Source organism: Onychomys torridus, chromosome 5 (assembly GCF_903995425.1).
Source record: "Onychomys torridus chromosome 5, mOncTor1.1, whole genome shotgun sequence".
Classification (NCBI taxonomy): domain Eukaryota; kingdom Metazoa; phylum Chordata; class Mammalia; order Rodentia; family Cricetidae; genus Onychomys; species Onychomys torridus.
The window spans coordinates 63,661,519-63,682,123 of record NC_050447.1 but is presented as its reverse complement, the minus strand read 5'-3'; the positions used below and the strand labels follow the sequence as shown (position 1 = coordinate 63,682,123).

Here is a 20,605-nt window from a genome sequence, read left to right as displayed (position 1 = left end):
TTAGAATGTTTCATGTTGAAGACCACCAGGATTCCTCCATCTACCAGATATATATTAGAATTGTTTCTGAAGCTTTTCAAAGCACAGGAAGCCCCAGAGATGTTCAAATCAGCCCCATCATTACCTATATGAATCTGTACCCCTTTCCAAAGCACTATCACACTGACTAATGGAAATGTGGCAAATCCCTCAGGTGTTAGGACAGTGGAAAATGAGAATATTAAAAAAAAAAAAAAAATCTTGGCAAACACAATTTTGTTCAGGCTCAAGTATACCCAGTCTCATATTCCTTTCTATGGCGTGCCTTTCTTTTGGTACTTCATTCTGTCTCCTCTCAAAAGTGCCCCTCTCTAGCCCCCTTCTATCTCTGCTAGACTGCTTTTAGCTCTGGGTCTGTGGACCACTAGCACCTCAGCTTCTTGATCTTTGTTAATCTGACTCCAAGATAGGAGTCATTACTTAGAGGCTGGCCTTTCCCTAACTCCTCAGAGCTCTGCACTTTGCCATGGTTGTCCTGGTTTGTTTTTACTGTCAACTTGGCACAACCAAGAGTCATCTGGGAAGAGGGATCCTCAGTTGAAGAATGCCTCTCTCAGATTAGTGGGCATGTCTGAGGGTCATTTTCTTGATTGCTGTTTGACGTCTGTGGGTACTCCCATCTTCAGTATAAGAAAGGCAGCTGTCCCTGAGCAAGTCAATAAGCAGGCATCCCTCTGGTCTCTGCTCCAGTCCTGCCTTGAGATCCTGCCCTGGCTTCCCTTGATGATGAACTCTCAAGTATAACATGAAATAAACACTTTCCTTTTGGTCATGGTGTTTATCATAGCAACAGTAAAATAACCAGAACAATGGTCTAAGGCATCTCACCCTACTCTGGCCCATCTTCTTTCCTTAAGCAGGTCCTCTGATGGAGACTAGATTCTTGTCAGCCTGCCCTGAACTGTAGTCATTACCAAACCTCTTCTCCTGGACACAGAGACTATGTCTTACTGTCATTTACCCTCTTAAGTACTTAGCACAGCAGACATTAACTTATACATTCAACAAAAAGTTCTTGGTGATAACTGATCATTGGGCTTTCATTTACCTGGCCTCATTTTTTACTCTTTTCTTGAAAATCAATTTATAAAACAAGTCACAAAAAGTGAAAGTTAAGGATTTTGTGGCCCAAGCTATTTATTACTTCTTTTCCTTAGCACAAACCCTCTGCTCATCTTGTTTCTGATGCAGCTGGTCTTGCTTTAAGTCTGGGCCCTTATCAATGCCAGACACATAAAAAGATGTGTGCCAAGCTGGGCGGTGGTGGCACACACCTTTAATTCCAGCACTTGGGAGGCAGAGATAGGTGGATCTCTGAGTTTGAGGCCAGCCTGGTCTACAAAGGGAGTTCCAGGACAGCCAGGGTTACACAGAGAAACCGTGTTGAAAAATAAAAAAACAAACACAAAGAGAGAGAGGGAGAGGGAGAGGGAAAAGGAGAGGGAGAGGGAGGGAGGGAAAGAAAGAGAGAAAGAGAGAGAGAGAGAGAGAGAGAGAGAGAGTCCTCCTAGCTGCCTGAGTACTTAAGATCATGGCTTTAAAAAGAACCTCCTCCACCAAGCACACATATGCATACAGACATACACCCATGAGCTACCACCACCTGGAACCATTTTGGATTGTTATGTAATTTAAAAATAAAGTTTTACCATGAGGTCATTTCATGTTTGGAGTTATTTGGTACTGCAACAAACTTTAATCCAACAGTTCCAGGATTACTTGAAACTGACATCAAATAATCCCCTCGTCCCTCTATCTTTACTACTTGCACTAAAAAATCCTCTAGAATTTAGAGATTATAGACCTAAATGAACAAGATGAAGACAGTTAACTTCTTAGAATTCCTGGAGAGACTAATTATTGTTAAATACCTGCTATTAAAATTAAAACTCAAAAAACAAACCAAAAAAATCCAAGCCAACTTCCTAGTACACGGTTCCTAATTGGAGGGAATACTGCTCCGAACACCAAATTTAACTTTGCTATTTAAATAACAGCGCCACCCTCCCTCACCTTGGTAGCTTCCCTCATGCTCTGCACAATTCTCTGATGGACGGGCTCTGACCCCTGCTGTTGACTGTAGAGACAGCACAAGTGCAGTGGGAAAGAGTCCTTTCTTATCATGATTCTGGTATTTGTAAAGTCCAATGACAGCCAGTGAGACTGGGTCCAAATGAATATGGCTAATACGGCTAACTCTGTTATCCCTCAACTCTAGCACTCTAAGTAGCCATTCAAGCCAGGAAGTACTTAGTAGAAAAACAAACTCTCTGTACATTTGAAACACTTATAATGCTTTCATAAATATTTATTAAAGTATATCTTATATAGATTACTGTTTTAATATATCTTCATTCTGTTATATTATTAGCAATTATTTGCATAATGACAGTTTAATATTTCTACTCTGAGGCTAAATGTTTTCTATAAGATCTAATGGGAAGGGGGAATGAAGAATATATTTATACCCAGCATCCTCCATATATAAGCTTATAAATATTAATTAAACGAAAAACTACACAGCTATGGGACTGCCTTCTACAGTTGGAGCTGTGGTAGCTCCAACATTCTTACAGCTCTTTAAAGCTTTATGGTATTTGCAATTCCCTCCCTACGTTCTCATTTCATCTGCAAAATAATCCCATGATTATTCAATTAAATTGGGGCTCAAAAAGACCGGCTTCAGGGCAATGGCACCAGGGGCTACAGAGATGGCTCAGTGGTAAAGAGCCCTTGCTGCTCTTGGAGATGACCAGAATTCAGTTCCCAGCATCCATGTTGGGCAGCTCACAATGGCTTGTAACTCCAGCTGCAGGATGATCAATGCCCTCTTCTCGCCTCTGCAGGCACCTGCACATTCTGATGTGTACATGTACACACACACACACACACACACACACACACACACACACTTCAATTTTTTTTTTTTTTAACTAATAACACCAGCACAAGAACTTGAGTTTTCTGACTCCTTGATCTGGTGTGTTCTCCACTCTAACATTCTCCCCTTCTAAGCCCAGAAAACTTTATAGGAGGTTGGAAAAATGTCAAGTTAGAGGAACATAAAGATATATAACTAATCCTAGCACTCACGAATTATAAGCCAGCCTGGATTACGCAGTAAGGCTTTACTAAAAATAAAACAAATACCCTCAAGTTAAAATCTTATACCATTAAAAAACAATAATAACACTGTTACATGTCACAACCAAAGATAGTTGATAACAAATATTCTGAAAACATTAACTGTAAGAGAAATGTCACTATACAGTCAATAGTACAGACTCAAAATGAAAAACCTCCCAAATATTTTGTCCCCATTTAACTCTAAAACAACCAAACAAAAACAAAGCAGAGGAAAAAAAAAAAAAAAAAAAAACAGAAGCAAAAACAAACCACCAAACCCAGGAAGAGATAGTTCTCATTTCCCTCAACGGCACTCAGTGTTCCGGCTGCCTACTGGCCACCACATCCTGCTTCTCTAAACCCAAAGGTCCACATCAGCTGGCCCAGTCTTTTATTGTGGGGAGTGTAAGGGGAAATGATGCTGGTAGATATGTAGCAGGAGGCCAAGTCAACCTCAGGTGTCATTCCTCAGAATCTGTCCTGTTTTTAAGAGACAGGTCAGCCTGGTGGCGCACGCCTTTAATCCCAGCACTCGGGAGGCAGAGCCAGGCGGATCTCTGTGAGTTCAAGGCCAACCTGGGCTACCAAGTGAGTTCCAGGAAAGGTGCAAAAAGCTACACAGAGAAACCCTGTCTCGAAAAACAAAAAACAAAAAACAAAAACAAAACAACAACAACCAAAAAAGAGACAGGTCTCTAACTGGGAACCAGAGCTCACCTGATTCAGCTAGACTGGCTGGCTAGCAAGCCCATGGTACCTGTCTTGTCTCCCCAGGGCTGAGATTACAAGGCATGCAGTGTCCTACACAGCATTTTATGTGGTGCTAAAGATCCAAAAGAGGTCCTCATACTTGACTGGCAAGCACTTTACCAAGTGAGCCATCTTCCCCGCTCAGCAGCCTCAATCTTTTGCAGTCACCTCATACCCTGAAGTAGCTACTGCTTCTTTAAGAATAGCACCCATTTGTTACAGCAAGAAAGGAGGGGCTGGACTGTTCATTCTATGTCTCTCAGAAGGAATGACAGAAAGCAAACAGAAAGATCACTATTTTACTGTCCACAATATATCTTGACATATTTGAAAACCTTTTTCTATTATTCATTCATTCCTCAACCTCTTCCTATATCTACCACATCCCAGATTTACTATGAACTTCATGAGAGCGTTCCTTATGGTATCCTTGTTGCTAATGCTATTTTAGACATTGGAGAGCATACAAAAATAAGTAAGCCTGACCATAAGGCAGCTAACAAAACAAACACAAATTGCTAAACATACAGCAATCCATGTACTACATAAATACACGCATAAGGGCCTATGGTAGTAAATAGAATTAGGATCATTGGAAGAAGCGTCATGAAGAGTTCAGTCATAAATGATGAACGGGATTCAGTCAGGCATAAGGAAACAATATGAGCCGGGTGGTGGTGGTGGCCTTTAATCCCAGCACTCAGGAGGCAGAGGCAGGTGGATCTCTGCGAGTTCGAGGCCAGCCTGGTCTACAAATCGAGTTCCAGGAAAGATGCAAAGCTACACAGAGAAACCCTGTCTCAAAACACACACACAAAAAAAAAAAAAGAAAAAAAAGAAAAAAGAAAGAAAGAAAGAAAGAAAGAAAAAGAAAACACTATGATGAAAAACAAAAAACAAAGGCACAGCAAAGCACATTGTGACAGAAAAGTTTCATTTCTTCAGAACAGTCAGCTGCTGATAGGGAACAAGAGATAAGGCTGGAAAAGGAACTTGGAGGCAGACGCTACAAAAGTCCTCTTATATACTGCTAAAGAAAGTGGCCTTTCTTGCATAGGCAATTCAGAGTATCATGCAGTTTTTAAAAGCAAGGTCATTACACAATCAAGTTTAGATAGACATGGAGATTGTCAGCAAAACACATCAGAGAGGCATGGTACCAAGCTAGGCAGGATCTGGAGAGGGCCTGAGAGCAGAAGCTGGGTAGAGAGGCCAGTTGAGTAGCAATGATGTTAAGACTAAGAGATAAATCAAAAGATAACTGACGTTTCTTGTGGAACGAACGGTTAGAGAAATGGCATTGTCAGCTGTTAAAAAGCAAAGGAGAAATAGCTGTTGTAATCATTTTTCCCAGAATGAGAGAAAGACCTAAAGTTTCAGTTCTAAAAATAATTTTTCACCAGGCATGGTGGCGCACGCCTTTAATCCCAGCACTCCGGAGGCAGAGGCAGGAGGATCTCTGTGGGTTTGAGGCCAGCCTGATCTGTTACAGAGCAAGTTCCAGGCCAGCCAGAGCTGTTACACAGAGAAACCCTGTCTCAAACAACAAAAAATAATAAATAAAAATAAAAAATAAGTTTGTTAGGGTTTCTTCTTGTGTTCTGTTTTGGCTGTTGGTTGGTTTGGTCTACTTTGCTAAGGTAGAGTCTTAGAACAGTCCAGCCAAGTGCTCAGATGACAAGTGTGTGCCACCATGTCCACATTATTTTGTTTTTGTTTTGTTTTTAGAGACAGGGTTTCTTTGTGTAGCACTGGAGTCTGTCCTAGAATTCATTCTGTAGACCAGGCTGGCCTTGAACTCACAGAGATCCGCCTGTCTCTGCCTCCCAAGTGCTGGGATTAAAGGCATGCGCCGCCGCCACCACCACCACCACCACCACCACCACCACCACCGCCCAGCAATTATTTTGTTTTTAAAGGGGAATACCCAGTTAAGCTCCAGAAAAGGTCTATGAAATGTTAAGAGCAGTCTCCAAAAAGCATGTGACTGACCATTGACAATATAAGAGTTGGCTTTGGTGATAAATTTCCAGAAGTTATTTCACAGCCAGAACAGCAAAGACAGAATCTCCGCTTGTCTTTAAACTAAAGTCAGCCTGGAAGGGATAGAACAATAGAAGAAAAAAGACAGTAACACATTTGAAATTAGAATTCAAATAGTTTTATGTATTCACAAGCCAGGAGACATGTTAAAGGATGGGTTCTTCAATTACGACACCCAAGTGCTACAGATCCATGAAATACAGCAAAAGTCAGGTAGAAAATTCCAGTTCCAATGACAGCAACATGGGAATTGAGACAGAAAAGGGCAGGCCACAAACTAAAGAAATGGGCAGCTCGACCAGACTGAGAGAGCATAAACTTAAAGTACAAATACCCACTCCTCTCCAGAAGATCTCAAGGGCGGTGGGGCAGATTCACAAAGCAATAACTAGTTCCCCAAAGGAAAACACACAACAAAGTAAATTCATAAAGCAGAGGAGAGGCAGAATCTTATTTGGAACACTAGCCAATTATCCTGGATTTCAAATATTTCATCCTTTTTTGAACCACGGGTCTTAGTTTTGTTTAAAGGTTGGGAAACCAGAGAAATAAGGCAAAACCCCATCATTTGTAAGGAAGAAGCAGGTAGCCCAGACTAGCCTCAAACTCAAGGTCCTCCTCCTTAAGTCTCCCAAATGTTAAGAACTAAAACCATGTATCATGCAAAGTGGCAAAACGTTTGAAACGACCAGATGCCTCAACTTTCCAATACGTGGTATAAATCACTAACTTCATTAGGCTTCAATGTCCTCGCCTCTAAAACCAGAATGCTGCTTATGGGCCACTTATGGAATAAACAATGGCAGGCACTTTGTAAACCAGAGTGCAGTGCCAAACGCAGAGAAATTGTTTTTAAGCATGACAGTAGCGACTTCCATTTTACTCCCCAACAAACAAAAACATCATTAGGTTAAATGTCCAGTTCCTCGAAAAGAGTCCAACAAAGCTTGCTCAGATCTCAATGAGCCCCTCCAAAAGCCCCCAGGCTTTATGTTCCCTGAATCATCGCCTGTTCAGGTGAGGGGTTGGAAGGCTAACAAGGCAAACACAAACATCGGGAGCAGAATACAATGACTCGCCCAAGGTCAAAAACATTACAGTGTAGACAAGTCAGGCTTGCCAGCAGCATAGACTACTTCTCGAGTGCTGCCCCTTCTGGAGCCTCAGGGAGCGACGTAGGGGCACCGGTCTGCAGAGAGCCCCCGGCCTCCAGCAGCAGGCCCACACCTGACCATTGCGGGCGCGGCCAGCTCCTCCATCCACCCTCAGCTCGGGCCCCACCCCCGAGGCCGAGACCCCTGCGCTGGGCCCCACAAGATGAAGTTTGTCCGGCTCGCACCCCACGCCAAGTCCTCGGTCTCACGCACTATGGTGGCCCGGCCCAGGACCCAGCCGCCGACACCATCCGGCCGGTGCCCCTGGACGTCCAGCCTTTCCCCGACCAGCAAGCCCCTCCTTCGGCCCAGACAGCGAGCAGAGACGACTGCAGACTTCCTCCGCGAGCTCCGCCCCTTCGCTGCCAAGATGCACCCTCCGCCAGAGACGACGGACGGACCCCTGAACCAGTCGAAACTCGGAACTGGAGGGGCACGCGGACAGACGGCTCCTAGAGCCAATCCGTACGTGAGGCGGGAGAGGGCGTGGCTCAAGGAACTGGGCCACGCCCCGTCGGTGCTTCCGCTGGCGTGGGGGAGGCGAAGGAAACTTTCCCAGAGTTCCTTCGAGCTCTCTGGGTTCCCGTGGGGGCTGAGCCGGCAGCAGCGGGCAGGGAGGGGGCTGGGGTCGGCTGCGGATTGGGTGAGGAGCGGACGGAGCACGGGGACACTGTCCCACCTCCGAGAGGCTCCAGAAACCGCAGACATCCCCACAGCACACGGGAGCCGGGTAGGCTCCAGGGTGGTAGGCAGCGTGCGCTCGGCTGTGGAGAGCCGGCCTCGCTGCCTCTTGCAGCTACCACCGGAGCAGCCCAAGAGCCCGGCAGACATCTCCGTAGGCTGTATGGTGGAGAGCCGTACGGTGGGAGGTCAGGCTGCTAAACCCCTCTATTCCACTTCAGGGCTTCGCGGTACAGCGGCGCTATCCATTCTGTTAGGTCTTTCGTCGGCAGATCACTCGGGTGCAGAGGACAGCTCCAGGATGTCAGGTGCATACCCTTAACTGCACGGGCTCCGGGAACCCAAGGCCCCACCCTGACGACTTCGCATGTTTGGAGCGCGGTTACCAGAATGACCTAAGAGCATGCTTTGTTGTCGGTCCGGTCGCCTGAGGAGACACCATTCCACATTGGGAATTGTAACTTTCAAACCAGGGCTGGAGGCATTAAAAAAAAAAAAAAAAAGTCGCTAACAGACAGAATCCCGCTGTGGGGCGGAGCGTCCAGGAGAACGGTCACGTGGAGGAAGCGGAAGCCCTAACATCACCTTCGCCCAGCCTATCCTTGCACTGGTCTACGTTTAGGAGGACTGGAGCTCTGTCTTCCTCCTACTTTTGTCATGCCTGGTCCCGGGTGATGGCTCCGCCTGGGGATCCCCGGCGCCTTTGCAGGCTGGTGCAGGAGGGCCGGCTGCACGCTCTGAAAGAGGAGCTGGAAGTGGCCGGAGGTTGCCAGGGGCCAGCCGGGGACACCCTTCTCCACTGTGCGGCCCGCCACGGGCGCCTGGACATCCTAGCTTATCTAGTGGAGGCTTGGAGTATGGACATCGAGGCTGCCAACCGAGACTACAAGAGGCCTCTGCACGAAGCTGCCTCTATGGGCCACCGGGACTGCGTGTGCTACCTCTTGGACCGAGGTGCAGCCGTGGACTCGTTAAAGAAGGCGGACTGGTAGGTGCCCGGAGTCCAGAAAAGCTACACCGCCATCTCCGAGGAATCGCAAATTTTCGTGTATTTTTCATTGTGTCCGTTAGATGTATAACTTTCCGCGGTTTCTAATTCTCACCCCAACCTTCCTTTCTTCCCAGGTTTGGCTCTTTAGTTAGGACAATTACTTCCCATTGAGAGAGTATAGAAATGTAATCAAGTGGTTAACGGATGAATTGTATTACTCATGTGCCCAGGATGTGTTCTGGAGACATCTTGCTAAGTTACTTGTTGACGATTGCATTATTTTAATTGACAAGGCTGCATTGGATAGATTTCGGTGGCACATGGATTGCATATTGAGCACTGTGCAGTTTTGTCACATTGAGTGTTACACAGCCACCGGCAAGAATGTTGGTGATACTCTTACACCACACAAATTAGTTTCATTTGCTGCTAGATTGGCATCTTTTTTGTACTATGTCTGGGAGCCTGTTAACTTTTTTAGGCTCCTAACTTAATGAAGTTCTTGCCTTCCAAGTTATTTCAAATCTGTCAAAACATAAGGGCTGGGAAATACATCAGAGGTGGTGCAGCCTCCTAGCGTGCATGAGCCCCTGAGTTTGATCTCAGCTCCTCAAGGACAGGAAAGCACCATATAATTAAAAGTACATCTCCTTCGCTATTGTAAAGTAGTTCCACTATATCTTGAGGGTTATCTTTTTATCAGTCCTCTGCTTGGCTCATAAACAGTTTTTGCCTCTCAGATAACCTACTCCTGTGGATGCGCATTCAGAATCAGTGTCTCCTTGTTATTTCTCCACAGACCTCAGAGAAGTCAGAGGCTGACAGTCTAAGCTGTTTTCTCGCCCCACTCCCTGCCAGACTCCTCTAGGTTTTCCGTCTGAACCAAAGACATACAATTCCCTGAAGGCCTGGATTCTTCCAAATGCCTCAACTCCTTTCCATCCTGGTTGACCTTAGGACTCCTCTGATGATGGCTTGTACAAGGAAGAACCTTGAAGTGATCCAGGTCCTTGTGGAACACGGTGGAGCCAATCCGCTCCTGAAGAACAAGGATGGCTGGAACAGTTTCCACATTGCCAGTCGAGAAGGTGACCCTGTGATCCTCCGGTACTTGCTCACTGTCTGCCCAGATGCTTGGAAAACAGAGAGCAAAATTAGAAGAACTCCTTTACATACTGCAGGTATACCCTGCAGTCACTGCTGTCTGCCATTGGCTTCACCCCAGCGCTGCCTACACTTTATAGTTCAAGTCATCCACCAGGGGAATTGAGGATTTGGGAAAACAGAAGGCAAGGCATCAGAGCATCTTGGGATTACTTGGCAGACTATAACTTTGTAAAGTGATGGAGCCCTCGGCTCTGTGTCACTGTTAATCCACCTTTCGAGTGTATCTGTCGTAGTTACCTTTCCTAGTCAGTTAGATGGTAAGCTAGCTCTGTCCCTGTCAAATCTATGACCCTGGATAAAGAACTCGGTTTGTGTTTGAGCAAATGTCCTTCTTAGCTGTTCATGATGGTGATGATACCATGCTGTAGTCTGGGCAAAAAGCAAAATTAGTGTGGAATGTGTAGATAATGGGCTCAGAAGTCTAAAACAAAGTTGGAAAATAAGCCAGGCAGTGTGGTGCATGCCTCTAGTTCGAGTACTCAGGAGGTTGAGGCAACAGGATCCATGCAAGTTTAAGGCCAGCTGGGCAATGTTGGGAGACCCTGTCTCAAATCCCCCCAATATCCTTCCTCCCAGAGAGAGAAATTTGGGAGATAATTCTTAGTCTAAGAGGCAGTTCACTGAATTAGGATACTGAGCTGGTACTATCTCTAAAGATCAATATCTGAGATATGATGCAGTCCATACTGTCTGGGAGCAAGCACCTGCTTGTTCTCCAGTCACAGCCGGCACTTATGGACCAAGGGATCCTTTCTGAAACGTTTTGAGTATGTAGGAAAAGTCCACCTAGTTCATAAAATGCTTGGCTAGCTCCCATCATACACACTCCCCAAAAGATTCCCTTGGAGAAACAGTCACTAATCTATCACTCACCCAAAATAAATGGAGGCCAGATAGTCAGAACCTTTTCTGTTGAGAATAGGTATCTTCAGTAGAAGGAGTAAATTTCTGGATAATTTTCATAGATTACTATTAAATAGGTTACCTTCAAAATGTTTTTGCTGTTTTCTGGAAAGAGACTACACCAGCCTTTGAAACTTACACCACTAAAGAGGGGAGATAAGTTTAGAATTGGAAGTTTCCCATGAAAGTGCTCAAAACATTCTTTACCATTTATTTGGTTGGATTTTTCTTTCTTTTTTTTTTTTTTTGGATAGGACAGTAACATTACCTATTTTAGGTTTTCCTTCTGTGAAAAGATCAGGGCAGATGTGACTGAAGAGATGGTTCAACAAAGGACCTGGGTTCAGTTCCCAGCATCCACATGGTGGCTCACAACAACCTCTAACTCTAGATCACAATTTTCAATGGGTCCATCACCCTCTTTTGACATCTGTGGGCATAATCCATACATGCTGTACACATACAAACATGCAAGCAAAATAGTTATACACAGAAAATTGAATAAATAAATATATAGCAAAATTTTTTTAAAGCCAGGACAAAGAATTTTGCTTGTTTGTTTATTTGGTTTGGTTTTTGAGACAGGGTTTCTCTGTGTAACAGCTCTGTTGTCTTGTCTTGGAACTCATTCTGTAGACCAGGCTAGCCTCGAACTCCCAGAGATCTGCCTGCCTCTGACTCCCAAGTGCTGGGATCAAAGGCATGCGCCACCACTGACGGGCTTGTTTTTTAATTATTTATTCATTGTACTGGTATAAAACTGAGGGTTTTGCTCATTCTAGGCCAGGGTTTGGCCAATGAGTTACCTCCCCAGCTGAATTAGGGTTTCTATTGCTGTGAAGACACACCATGATCATGGCAATTCTTACAAAGGAAAAACATTTAATTGAGGTGGCAGCTTACAGTTTCAGAGGTTTAGTTCATTATCATCATGGCAAGACATGGCAGTATGCAGGCAGACATGGTGTTGTCTACATCTTGATCAGAAGGCAACTGGAAATGGTCTGTGACACTGAGAATTATTTGCTCATAGAGGAACTCAAAACACACCCCCACAGGGATGCACTTTCTCCAACAAGGTCACACCTCCTAATAGTGCCACTCCCTTTGGGGGCCATTTTCTTTCAAACCACCACACCAGCCAAGAAAGTTTCAAGTATACACTAAAAAGTTCTGGGTTGGGGATTTAGTTCAGTGGTAGAGTGCTTGCCTAGCAAGCACAACGCCCTGGGTTCGATCCTCAGCTCCACAAAAAAAAAAGCTCTAATTGTCTCCATTCTTTTCCCCACAGCGATGCATGGCTGTTTCGAAGCAGTACAAGAGCTTCTTGATAGGTAAGAATAGCATGGTAAATTGGTGGAAATATTTCTTAGTTATAACAAGGAGTTAGTTTTCCTTGTATGTAGAGAGCTCAGAGTCCACGGTAGAACAGGGCCGTGTACCAATGAGCATTGCAAGGAATTCAGGGTCCCCATAGGAGTGTGTGATAGGAAGACCCAGTGTAAATTAGTAAAGACTGAAGAAATAAATAATGTTTCAGCACCAGCGCAGTCAAAGCTGTTCACCTGAAGGGAAAATAACAGCTGTGCGTGAGGGCCAAGGGTTTTTTGCACCATAAGAAAGGATAGCACATTTGAGAGACTGGAAGTAGTTTGGGATATGCTGAAGTCTAAACAGTATAGAATATGAATGCTGTGGACCATTGTGTTCATTTTATGTATCTGAATGTTTTGCTTGCATGCATGTCTGTACACCATATGCATGCCTGGTGCCTGTGGCAGCCAGAAGAGCCTGTCAGAGGGAATCAAACCCAGGTCCTCTGGAAGAGCAACAAATACTCATCACTGCTGAACTTTCTCTCCAGGCCCCTTGATGAAGGGGTTTGAAGCCAGGGGTCCTAAGAAATCAGCAGTTTTCAAGCACCACCTAGTTGCAAAATGTAAATGAACCTGGGATGGGAAGAGGTTTCTGTGACATTGTCCCTTAGGTTGATGAAGTGAAGCAGGAGAGAAATGATGGTACTGAAGCTGTAAGCAGGCCCTCGACTGAATGATCTCTTTCATAGAGTGTCGTCTTTACAGCAATAGAACATTGAGCAAGGCAAGAAGGAAGAGATGGGCTGAAGGGTATCTTTAAAAAGTGGAGTCAGCGGTTGGGGGTTAGCTCAGTGGTACAGCACTTGCTAGGCCCTGGGTTCGATCCTCAACTCCAAGAAAAAAAGTAGCCGGGCGGTCTTGGCGCACACCTTTAATCCCAGCACTCGAGAGGCAGAGGCAGGTGGATCTCTGTGAGTTCGAGGCCAGCCTGGGCTACCAAGTGAGTTCCAGGAAAGGCGCAAAGCTACACAGGGAAACCCTGTCTCGGAAAAAAAAAAAAAAAAAAAAAGTAGAATCAATAGGAATAGGCGCATAATTTGATGAAAAGGGTCTGAGAGGGCCTGGAAATGTAGCTCAGTGGTAGAATGCTTGCCTGGCATATTCAAGGCCTTAAAATAAAGGAGGAGCAAGGGAACATCAAGGATGCCTTTCACAGTACGGTACCTGTGCCACTTGCCGAGACATTGAACCCTGAAAGAGGAGCAGCGTTAGGGGAGGCATAAGAATTTCACCTGGGAACAAGTCAGGTAGTTGTATGTGTGTGAGAGATCAAAGCAGCAGAGTTCAAGAAGGCAGAGACAAGATGGACCAGAAACCAATGTGAGGCTTTGCAGCATATGAATGGTGATGAGAAGTTAGAAGTGGAAAAGATAATGGATCAAAGCAAAGAGCATTGAACCCTGGATCCTAAAAGCATTTGCCAAGCACTTAGAACCACATATGGGACATATTTGCTATTCTGCAAATTTGTAAATACTCTTCACTGAGAAAATACTTAGTAGCCTTTGTGTGTTAGGTCTGGGTAATGAAATAAACATAGCTCTTCGCTAGTGGCCTTCATAGGGTAATGAAGAAAACAGTGTGTATAAATAATTCCATGGAACGCTTGAATTAAAAAGCTACGTGCTGTGGCACACATCTGTAATTCCAGCCCCCCAGAGACTGAGGCAGGAGAAGCAAGATGACTGTAGTTGTTCTGGAGAATGGGGGCAGGGGCATGGGAGGCAAGGGTCATGATAAGAAGAGCATTCGAAGGCTGTTGTCAGTCACCCTGTATGTGCATAGGGGTGAAAGTGGAGATGGAGAGGAGGATATAGATGTTTTCAGTGGCTGGCTGCAGAATTGTATTTAGGGCATTGTTTGGGAAGGAGAAGAAAAAGATAGTAAGGCTGACAACAAAGCTTCCAAGCTGAGAAACTGAAGAAACGAAGCTCCAGCTGATGTGATGAAAGTTAAAAGAGGAAGGTCCTGAAGACGTGGGACTCGGTTCAGACGCTAAAGCGATAAAAGAAAGACAGCTCCAGACTGTCACAGGTCATTTGTAAGGCATACAGCCCGCCTGCAGATCTTCGAGTCACCTGTCTTGGGTTTGAGAGGGTGAGTATTCACAGTTCTGCCATTTTTGGATTTGACCCTAGGTGTCACTATGAACCAGACTGTAGAGATAACTGTGGCGTCACACCCTTCATGGATGCAATTCAGTGTGGCCATGTTAACATAGCCAAGCTGCTCCTTGAAAAACATAAGGTATAAGTAAAGTGGTTTTGTTTTTTCCTTTGGTTCTTCCTTAGAAATTTTAGATCTGGGGATAATGATACATCATTATGCATTTGCTGGTTTCAAATCCTGGCTCCTGAGTTTCTCCACCTTTGACCTCTATAAACATACATGCATTAGCATTCCCATCTCTAAAATTGTGGCAAAAAATGTAATTTCTTCAGAAGGTTCCTTACAAGGATTTAATGATGCCAGGGTTGGAGCTCAAAGTAAAGTGCTTGTGTAGCATGCTCAGAACCTTAGACTTGATCCAGGGAGGATCCAATGATCAAGCATACATAGAGCAGTTAGAAAATTAAGGATTCACTAAACATTGTCACTTTGATAGTAGTAGTAACAAATTGTCCTGACAAGGCCTAAGGCACTATAGCCTGGCATTGACTTGATCACATTTTAGTTCAAGTGCTTTGAGCATCAGGAAGAAGTCATGTGCTCTGCCCGGAAGAACCACAGACAGTTAAGCTACACTAAAACATCTGCAGGGTTATGGACCAGATTCCTCTGCTTTTTATGCTGCTCCTCTTTCCTGCCTACTAGGCTTGCTCTTCAGCTGAAGATAGCCTGGGGGCCCAGGCTCTCCACCGGGCAGCAGTCACTGGGCAGGATGAAGCCATTCGATTCCTGGTGTCCAGTCTTGGCATTGATGTAGATGTGAGGGCAAAGTCAACCCAGCTAACAGCACTTCATTATGCAGCCAAGGTCAGTTGCCTCTCATGACAGCATTTCTTCCTGTGGCTTGCTGCTCCAGGGATGGACAGCTCTGTAGTCATGGCATTTTTGGCTCCCTCTGTACCCTCTATTCCTGAGATGTTTGTGATTCTGAATCTTTCAGTCTCTTTAAATAGAAACTTGACATTTGGTGTCTAGGCAAAATGGAGAGAGGAGAACTCCTAATTCTATGTGCTACTTGGGCTTCTGTACTCTTATTTTCAGGAACGTTATTGAACACCATGACAATGGAGGGTAATGAAGGCCTTTTCAGTTGTCTCTCAAGTATTTGAAAGCAAACTGTGGATCTCCACTGTAGTATAGTGAAGTTAAATATTTTCTACTAAAAATAAACAGGATAAACAGGGTTGGAGAGAGAGCTCAGTGTTATGTGTGCTTGCTGCTCTTGCAGAGTTCCAGCACCTACATCAGACAGCTCACAACTGCCTGGAACTCCAGCTCCAGGGGATCGGACATCCTCTTCTGGCCTTAGGAGGCACCTTCGTACGTGTGTTCACACACACACACACACACACACACACACACACACCACAAATAAAATAACTTGTTAGACATTAACAAATGAGCAAAGATTAATTCTATGAAATTGGTAGCTCTTTTTTGTATTGAATTGAGAGTTTAAAATCTCTTCAACTAGCACAAAGAAATTGCATCTACTGGTCTCTCCAATGTACAGAACATTAAGGATGTGCATAAATTATTTCACTAAAGAAAAGGCTATTTTAGGAGCCTTGCTTATTATACATTGTTTAGACACCAAGTACCTTTATTTGGTTTCCTAGAAGCAAGAGTACATGTTTTCTGACCAAAAATCCCCACTGCATTTCCCCTGAATACAAGGGATAGGTACATGAATGGACTGAGGGCTCAGTCCATGAACATTTCCTCCATAGAAAGGCTGAATCTGAAATCTTGACTTTTTTTTTTTTTAGCCTCACTAGTTTGTAGTGAGCTGACTGGCTAGACACGTGTGTATAGATTACTGTGTGAAGGATGCCAGCTATAGTAGTGGTCTCTTCTGAGACCCTCAATTCCCTCTGCCTTAAAGATTTTAACAGAGTTCACATGCTTGGGAAATTTTGGAATTGTGAGTTCTATATAAACCACAAGGCTTTGTACTGATGACCTTGATGGAAACCTAATCGTATTATCCATCCTGATAACTGAATGTTACAAATATTTAACAATTCGTGTGAGAATCATGGATGATATAACTCTTCCCTAAGAGAGGAAGATTCAGTATTTGCAGTTGGCTGCCTCAGGAAAAGTTTCTGATGAGCACTAGAGATGGTTTTTAAAGGTTTGCTTTTATTCTCATCACAGCGGTAATGCATCTATTTCAACACTCAGGAAGGACAGACGAGCACAGTTCAAACTCTGTTATCCCTGGGTGCCGACCTCAACTCTAAAGATGAAAGAAATCGCTCAGGTACAGAATGCAAATGACTTGGGTATTTTTTACTTGAAAGCATTGATGTAGGTTTAGCACCTCAGTGGTGAGCTCTTACCTAATGTGTATGTACACGTCCTACATTCAGTCCCTAGCCATGACAACCAACCAGTCTCTTCCTAAAATAGTTTTTGCCTGGTGCCTATGGAGGCCAGAAGAGGGTGTTGGATCCCCTTGAACTGGAGTTACAGAAGGTTGTGTGACATGATGTGGATGCTGGGAATTGGACCTGGGTCCTCTGGAAGAGTAGCCAGTGCTCTTAGCTGCTGAGCCCTCCCTTCAGCCCCTTATATGTAGACCTGGCTAGCCTCAAACTCACAGAGATCCACTTGTCTCTGCTTGCTGAATGTTGGAATTAAAGGTATGTGCCACCACAACAGGTCGACATCATGATTATGATGATGAATACTAACCACCACCCTGTTACTATGGTTGGTTGGTTTGTGTGGGTTTTCCCCCAGATTTACTTACTTACTTACTTACTTACTTACTTATTTATTTGTTTGTTTGTTTGTTTAGGTTTTGTGAGACAGGGTTTCCCCGTGTAGCTTTGCACCTTTCCTGGAACTCACTTGGTAGCCCAGGCTGGCCTTGAACTCACAGAGATCCACCTGGTTCTGCCTCCCGAGTGCTGGGATTAAAGGCGTGTGCCACCACCGCCTGGCTTACTTATTTATTTTTATGTGTATGTGTGTGTATTTCTATGAATGTGTGCCACTTATGTGCAAGTACCTGGAGGCCAAAAGAAGGCATCCAATCTACTAGAACTGGAGTTACAGGTGGTTGTAAGTTGTTTGATGTAGATGCTAGGAACTGAACTCTGGTCCTGTGGAAGAACAGCAAGTGTTCTTGACTGCTGAGGCATCTCTCCAGCCCCTATTATAACAATATCTGTGAGGCAAAAGCATTTTCTATCTATCCATAAGGACTATTATAGACTATTATATAAATGTAGGGTCCAGAGCTATAGCCTCAGAGTGTACTGGAGACCAAGCCCAAGGCCCAGTAGATCTACCATTGAGCTGCATCCCCAGTGCTGTCTAGAGCTGATCCTTTAAACTTGACTTTAGAATAAACCATCCAATTAGTATTCTTGAAGCCAAAGGTCATCTCATAGGGTTCAGTGGCATCTTCAGGCTTGAAAGACTCACAAATGACCCATTGTCACTTGCAGCTTGTAAGGGATAGCTGCTGCTAGTCTAATCAGGGCTCTGAACTTGGTCCTCAAGACCAGGCAGCAGGACACACTTGGATTCACAGCACACCTGACCTTTTAGTGTTAATTTCTACACATTGAGTAGAAAAATTGGTCAACAGATTTTTATCACTACATCCTAATTCATGGTAATTTAGCAAAAACACTGAGGAATTTTTACGTGCCATTAAAACCTTATTTAAATATCACATGAGAGTGATCTTGGGGAGAATCAGTCTCCTCCTGTTCCCTGTTAAGTAGAAAAGTTTCTTACATTCTTTTTTTTTTTTTGAGACAGACTCTCTCTATGAGCTGTGATTATCTGGGAACTCACTACATAAATAGGTTAGCCTTGAACTCACAAAGATTTGCCTTCCTTTGCCTTCCATTTGCTAGGATTAAAGGTGTGTGCCACCATACCTAGCAGGTTTGTTTTCTTTAGAACTATTTTTAACCCAGTCAGGTGTAAATTGTGATCCAATGTAGGCCATCATGGGTAGGTTATGAAAGTGTAAAATCTGTGTAAGTGGGTACCTGGCAAGGTGGTTCAGTGGGTGAGAGCACTTGAAGCCAAACCTGGTAATCTGTGATTTATCCCCCGGGGCCCATGTAGTGAAAGAGAGCCAACTCCTGCACATTGTCTCCTGACCTCCCTCTCCACATGCACCGTGACAAATGCACATATACAACGTATTCACACTCTAACTAAATAACCGTAAGCTCTGCATAACTGCATAATCCATTGTTTTTTTCTGAATGCAGTGCATGTTCTCAGCATAGACCATTTTTTTTATCTCCCTTTAGCCCTGCATCTGGCCTGTGCAGGTCAGCATGTGGCTTGCACCAAGTTCCTCCTGCAGTCAGGACTGAAGGATTCTGAAGACCTAACAGGCACCCTGGCCCAGCAACTCACAAAGAGTATAGATATCCTTCAGGACTTTGACCACACTGTGAAATCATAAGGATGTTTGAAGAAAGAGGCAATAAAGTCCATGATAATTTCCATTCTGCTTTTTCAGTTACTGACAAATGAGTGAGTTACTTCTCAGCCAGTGTTTCCCTCTCCTTCTGCTGTCCTTTCTTCATGATCCTCTGCTGGAAGACTTGCCAGATGACCAGGACTCTGGAGTCCTGGCATGTTGTTGATCTTGAACAGCCTTTTCTTCTTTTTCTTTTTAGACTGTACTGGGGATTGAAATCAGAGCCTTGCACATCCTAAGCAAGTACCCTGCCACTGAGCTACATCACCAGCCCCATATTTTGTTTCTTCTGCCCTTCAGGTGGAGTGAAATTAAACATCGTGTCCTGGGTATCCTTAGGGAAATATTGTAATGTGAATGAATGTAATATAGCCTTCTTTAAATATATGAAAATGTAATAAAACTAGAAATGTAAATTGCTGTTTCCTCAAACTGTAAAACATTGGCCATTTTATTTTTTTTCTTCCTAGCTTTTTTTTTTTTTTTAAAGATTTATTTATTTATTATGTATATAGAAGAGGGCACCAGATCTTATTACAGATGGTTGTGAGCCACCATGTGGTTGCTGGGAATTGAACTCAGGACCTCTGGAAGAACAGCCAGTGCTCTTAACCTCTGAGCCATCTCTCCAGCCCCTTCTTCCTATCTTTATGTGGCCATTTGGTTTCATAGTGTGGCCATTTGTGATGGTATGCATGCTTTACTCGCTTATAACAGCATTTATAGGGAATTGATGGACAACATTTTGTATTCTCATTACTGCTAGTTGAGCTAAGGTGGTTTTTGTTTTGTTTTTAATGCTTGTGGATATTTTGCCTGCATGTGTGTCTTTGTGCCACATGCATGCTGGATGCCTTCCGAGGCCGAAAGAGGCTGTCAGATCTCTGGGGCTAGAGTTACAGATGGTTGTGAGCCTCCATGTGGGTGCTGGGAATCAAACCTCAGGTCCTCTGGAAGAACAGCCAGTACTCTTTGATAAGGTTTTTGCACTCCAATAAGCCTCTCCACCGACACAGCAATCCAAATCAAACCAAATCAGACTGAATTAGAAAAAGCTCTGGTTTAATGGGTAAAGTGTTCTGGGTAAAATTCTCCAGCCCCCCAGAGAGGAGAAGGGAACCTTCTTGTGGTGAAAGACCAGAGAACCACTTGTCTGTTTTCTGGAATGCAGCTTATCTACCCTGTGGGAGTGGTCTTGAGCGTCTCTGGGGGAGGAGCTGTGTTTGGTGGGCTTTGAAGGGGCGGATTTGGGGAAAGAGATGGGGGAGGGGAGTTGAGGTGGATCTTCCACCAGAACATTCCAGACTCTTTGGGCATAGGGATGCCAGGGTGCCAGGGGCTGAGATGGAGCTCCCGTTCAAACACTCTTAACAACTGAGCTGAGCCATCTCTCCAGCCCCAGCTATAAGATTTTAAACTTCAGGGGGTTTTTGTTTGTCTTAATAGACAAGTTCAGTCATGAGCAAGATTTAATCCTCATTAGTTTAGTGTAATCCAGCAGGTACTATTATACACCTACCTCACTCCAGTATTGTGCTTGCCTTGACAAATAGCAAAGACTTCTAGCTCCTCCTAATTATTCTCCTACAAAGTTCATAAATCCCTCTTCTAACCACCAAATAAATGTTCCTGTAGAAACACAATCTTCTCTTGTAATCTCTCCATCATACACTGTACACCTATGCTTATCTGAGGTGGGATTACCATGCTCTCTTGTGTCAAAGATCTCTTTGTTTCAATAAAT

The 20,605-nt window shown here is 44.3% G+C and overlaps 2 protein-coding genes across 8 annotated transcripts in view; one reads left to right on the top strand and one right to left on the bottom strand.

Annotated features, from left to right (window-relative positions):
• The window catches only part of Fbh1 (F-box DNA helicase 1), a 38,362-nt gene extending 30,888 nt beyond the window's left edge, over nt 1–7,474 (bottom strand). The window contains exons 1-2 of one of the 4 annotated variants that reach the window (XM_036188027.1): nt 7,326–7,388; nt 5,908–6,011 (exon numbers count right to left, since the gene is read on the bottom strand). Coding sequence is in view for 1 of the 4 variants with exons in the window: in XM_036188026.1 (XP_036043919.1) it covers nt 7,326 (1 nt within the window). In the remaining 3 variants the exon portion in view is untranslated. Of the gene's footprint in view, nt 1–5,907; nt 6,012–7,297 lie in introns of all 4 variants that reach the window. The other 3 variants (XM_036188029.1, XM_036188031.1, XM_036188026.1) reach the window with 3 other exon arrangements.
• Nucleotides 7,475–7,755: 281 nt separating this feature from the next.
• Nucleotides 7,756–19,282, top strand: Ankrd16 (ankyrin repeat domain 16). 4 transcript variants are annotated; one of them, XM_036188201.1, is made up of 7 exons: nt 7,758–8,781; nt 9,742–9,965; nt 12,146–12,188; nt 14,369–14,477; nt 15,045–15,206; nt 16,587–16,665; nt 19,061–19,282. In XM_036188201.1, the coding sequence occupies exons 1-7, from the start codon at nt 8,468–8,470 to the stop codon at nt 19,075–19,077; spliced, it is 948 nt and encodes a 315-aa protein (XP_036044094.1). In that variant the 5' UTR covers nt 7,758–8,467; the 3' UTR covers nt 19,078–19,282. The 4 variants fall into 4 exon arrangements, with proteins under 4 accessions (XP_036044097.1, XP_036044094.1, XP_036044093.1 ...); XM_036188200.1 differs by lacking the exon at nt 19,061–19,282 and adding an exon at nt 18,686–18,886 and having other exon boundaries at nt 7,762–8,781; XM_036188202.1 differs by lacking the exon at nt 19,061–19,282 and adding an exon at nt 18,686–18,886 and having other exon boundaries at nt 8,722–8,781; nt 9,584–9,965.
• Nucleotides 19,283–20,605: the final 1,323 nt, after the last annotated feature.

What these genes read in the sequence shown, in the direction of transcription:
- Ankrd16 (XM_036188200.1), top strand. Translation starts at nt 8,468, where the DNA reads ATGGCTCCGCCTGGGGATCCCCGGCGCCTTTGCAGGCTGGTGCAGGAG. An exon ending in AACTCCTTTACATACTGCAG is followed by an intron (nt 9,966 to 12,145) that starts GTATACCCTGCA and finishes TTTTCCCCACAG; the next exon opens with CGATGCATGGCTGTTTCGAA. An exon ending in AGATGAAAGAAATCGCTCAG is followed by an intron (nt 16,666 to 18,685) that starts GTACAGAATGCA and finishes ATCTCCCTTTAG; the next exon opens with CCCTGCATCTGGCCTGTGCA.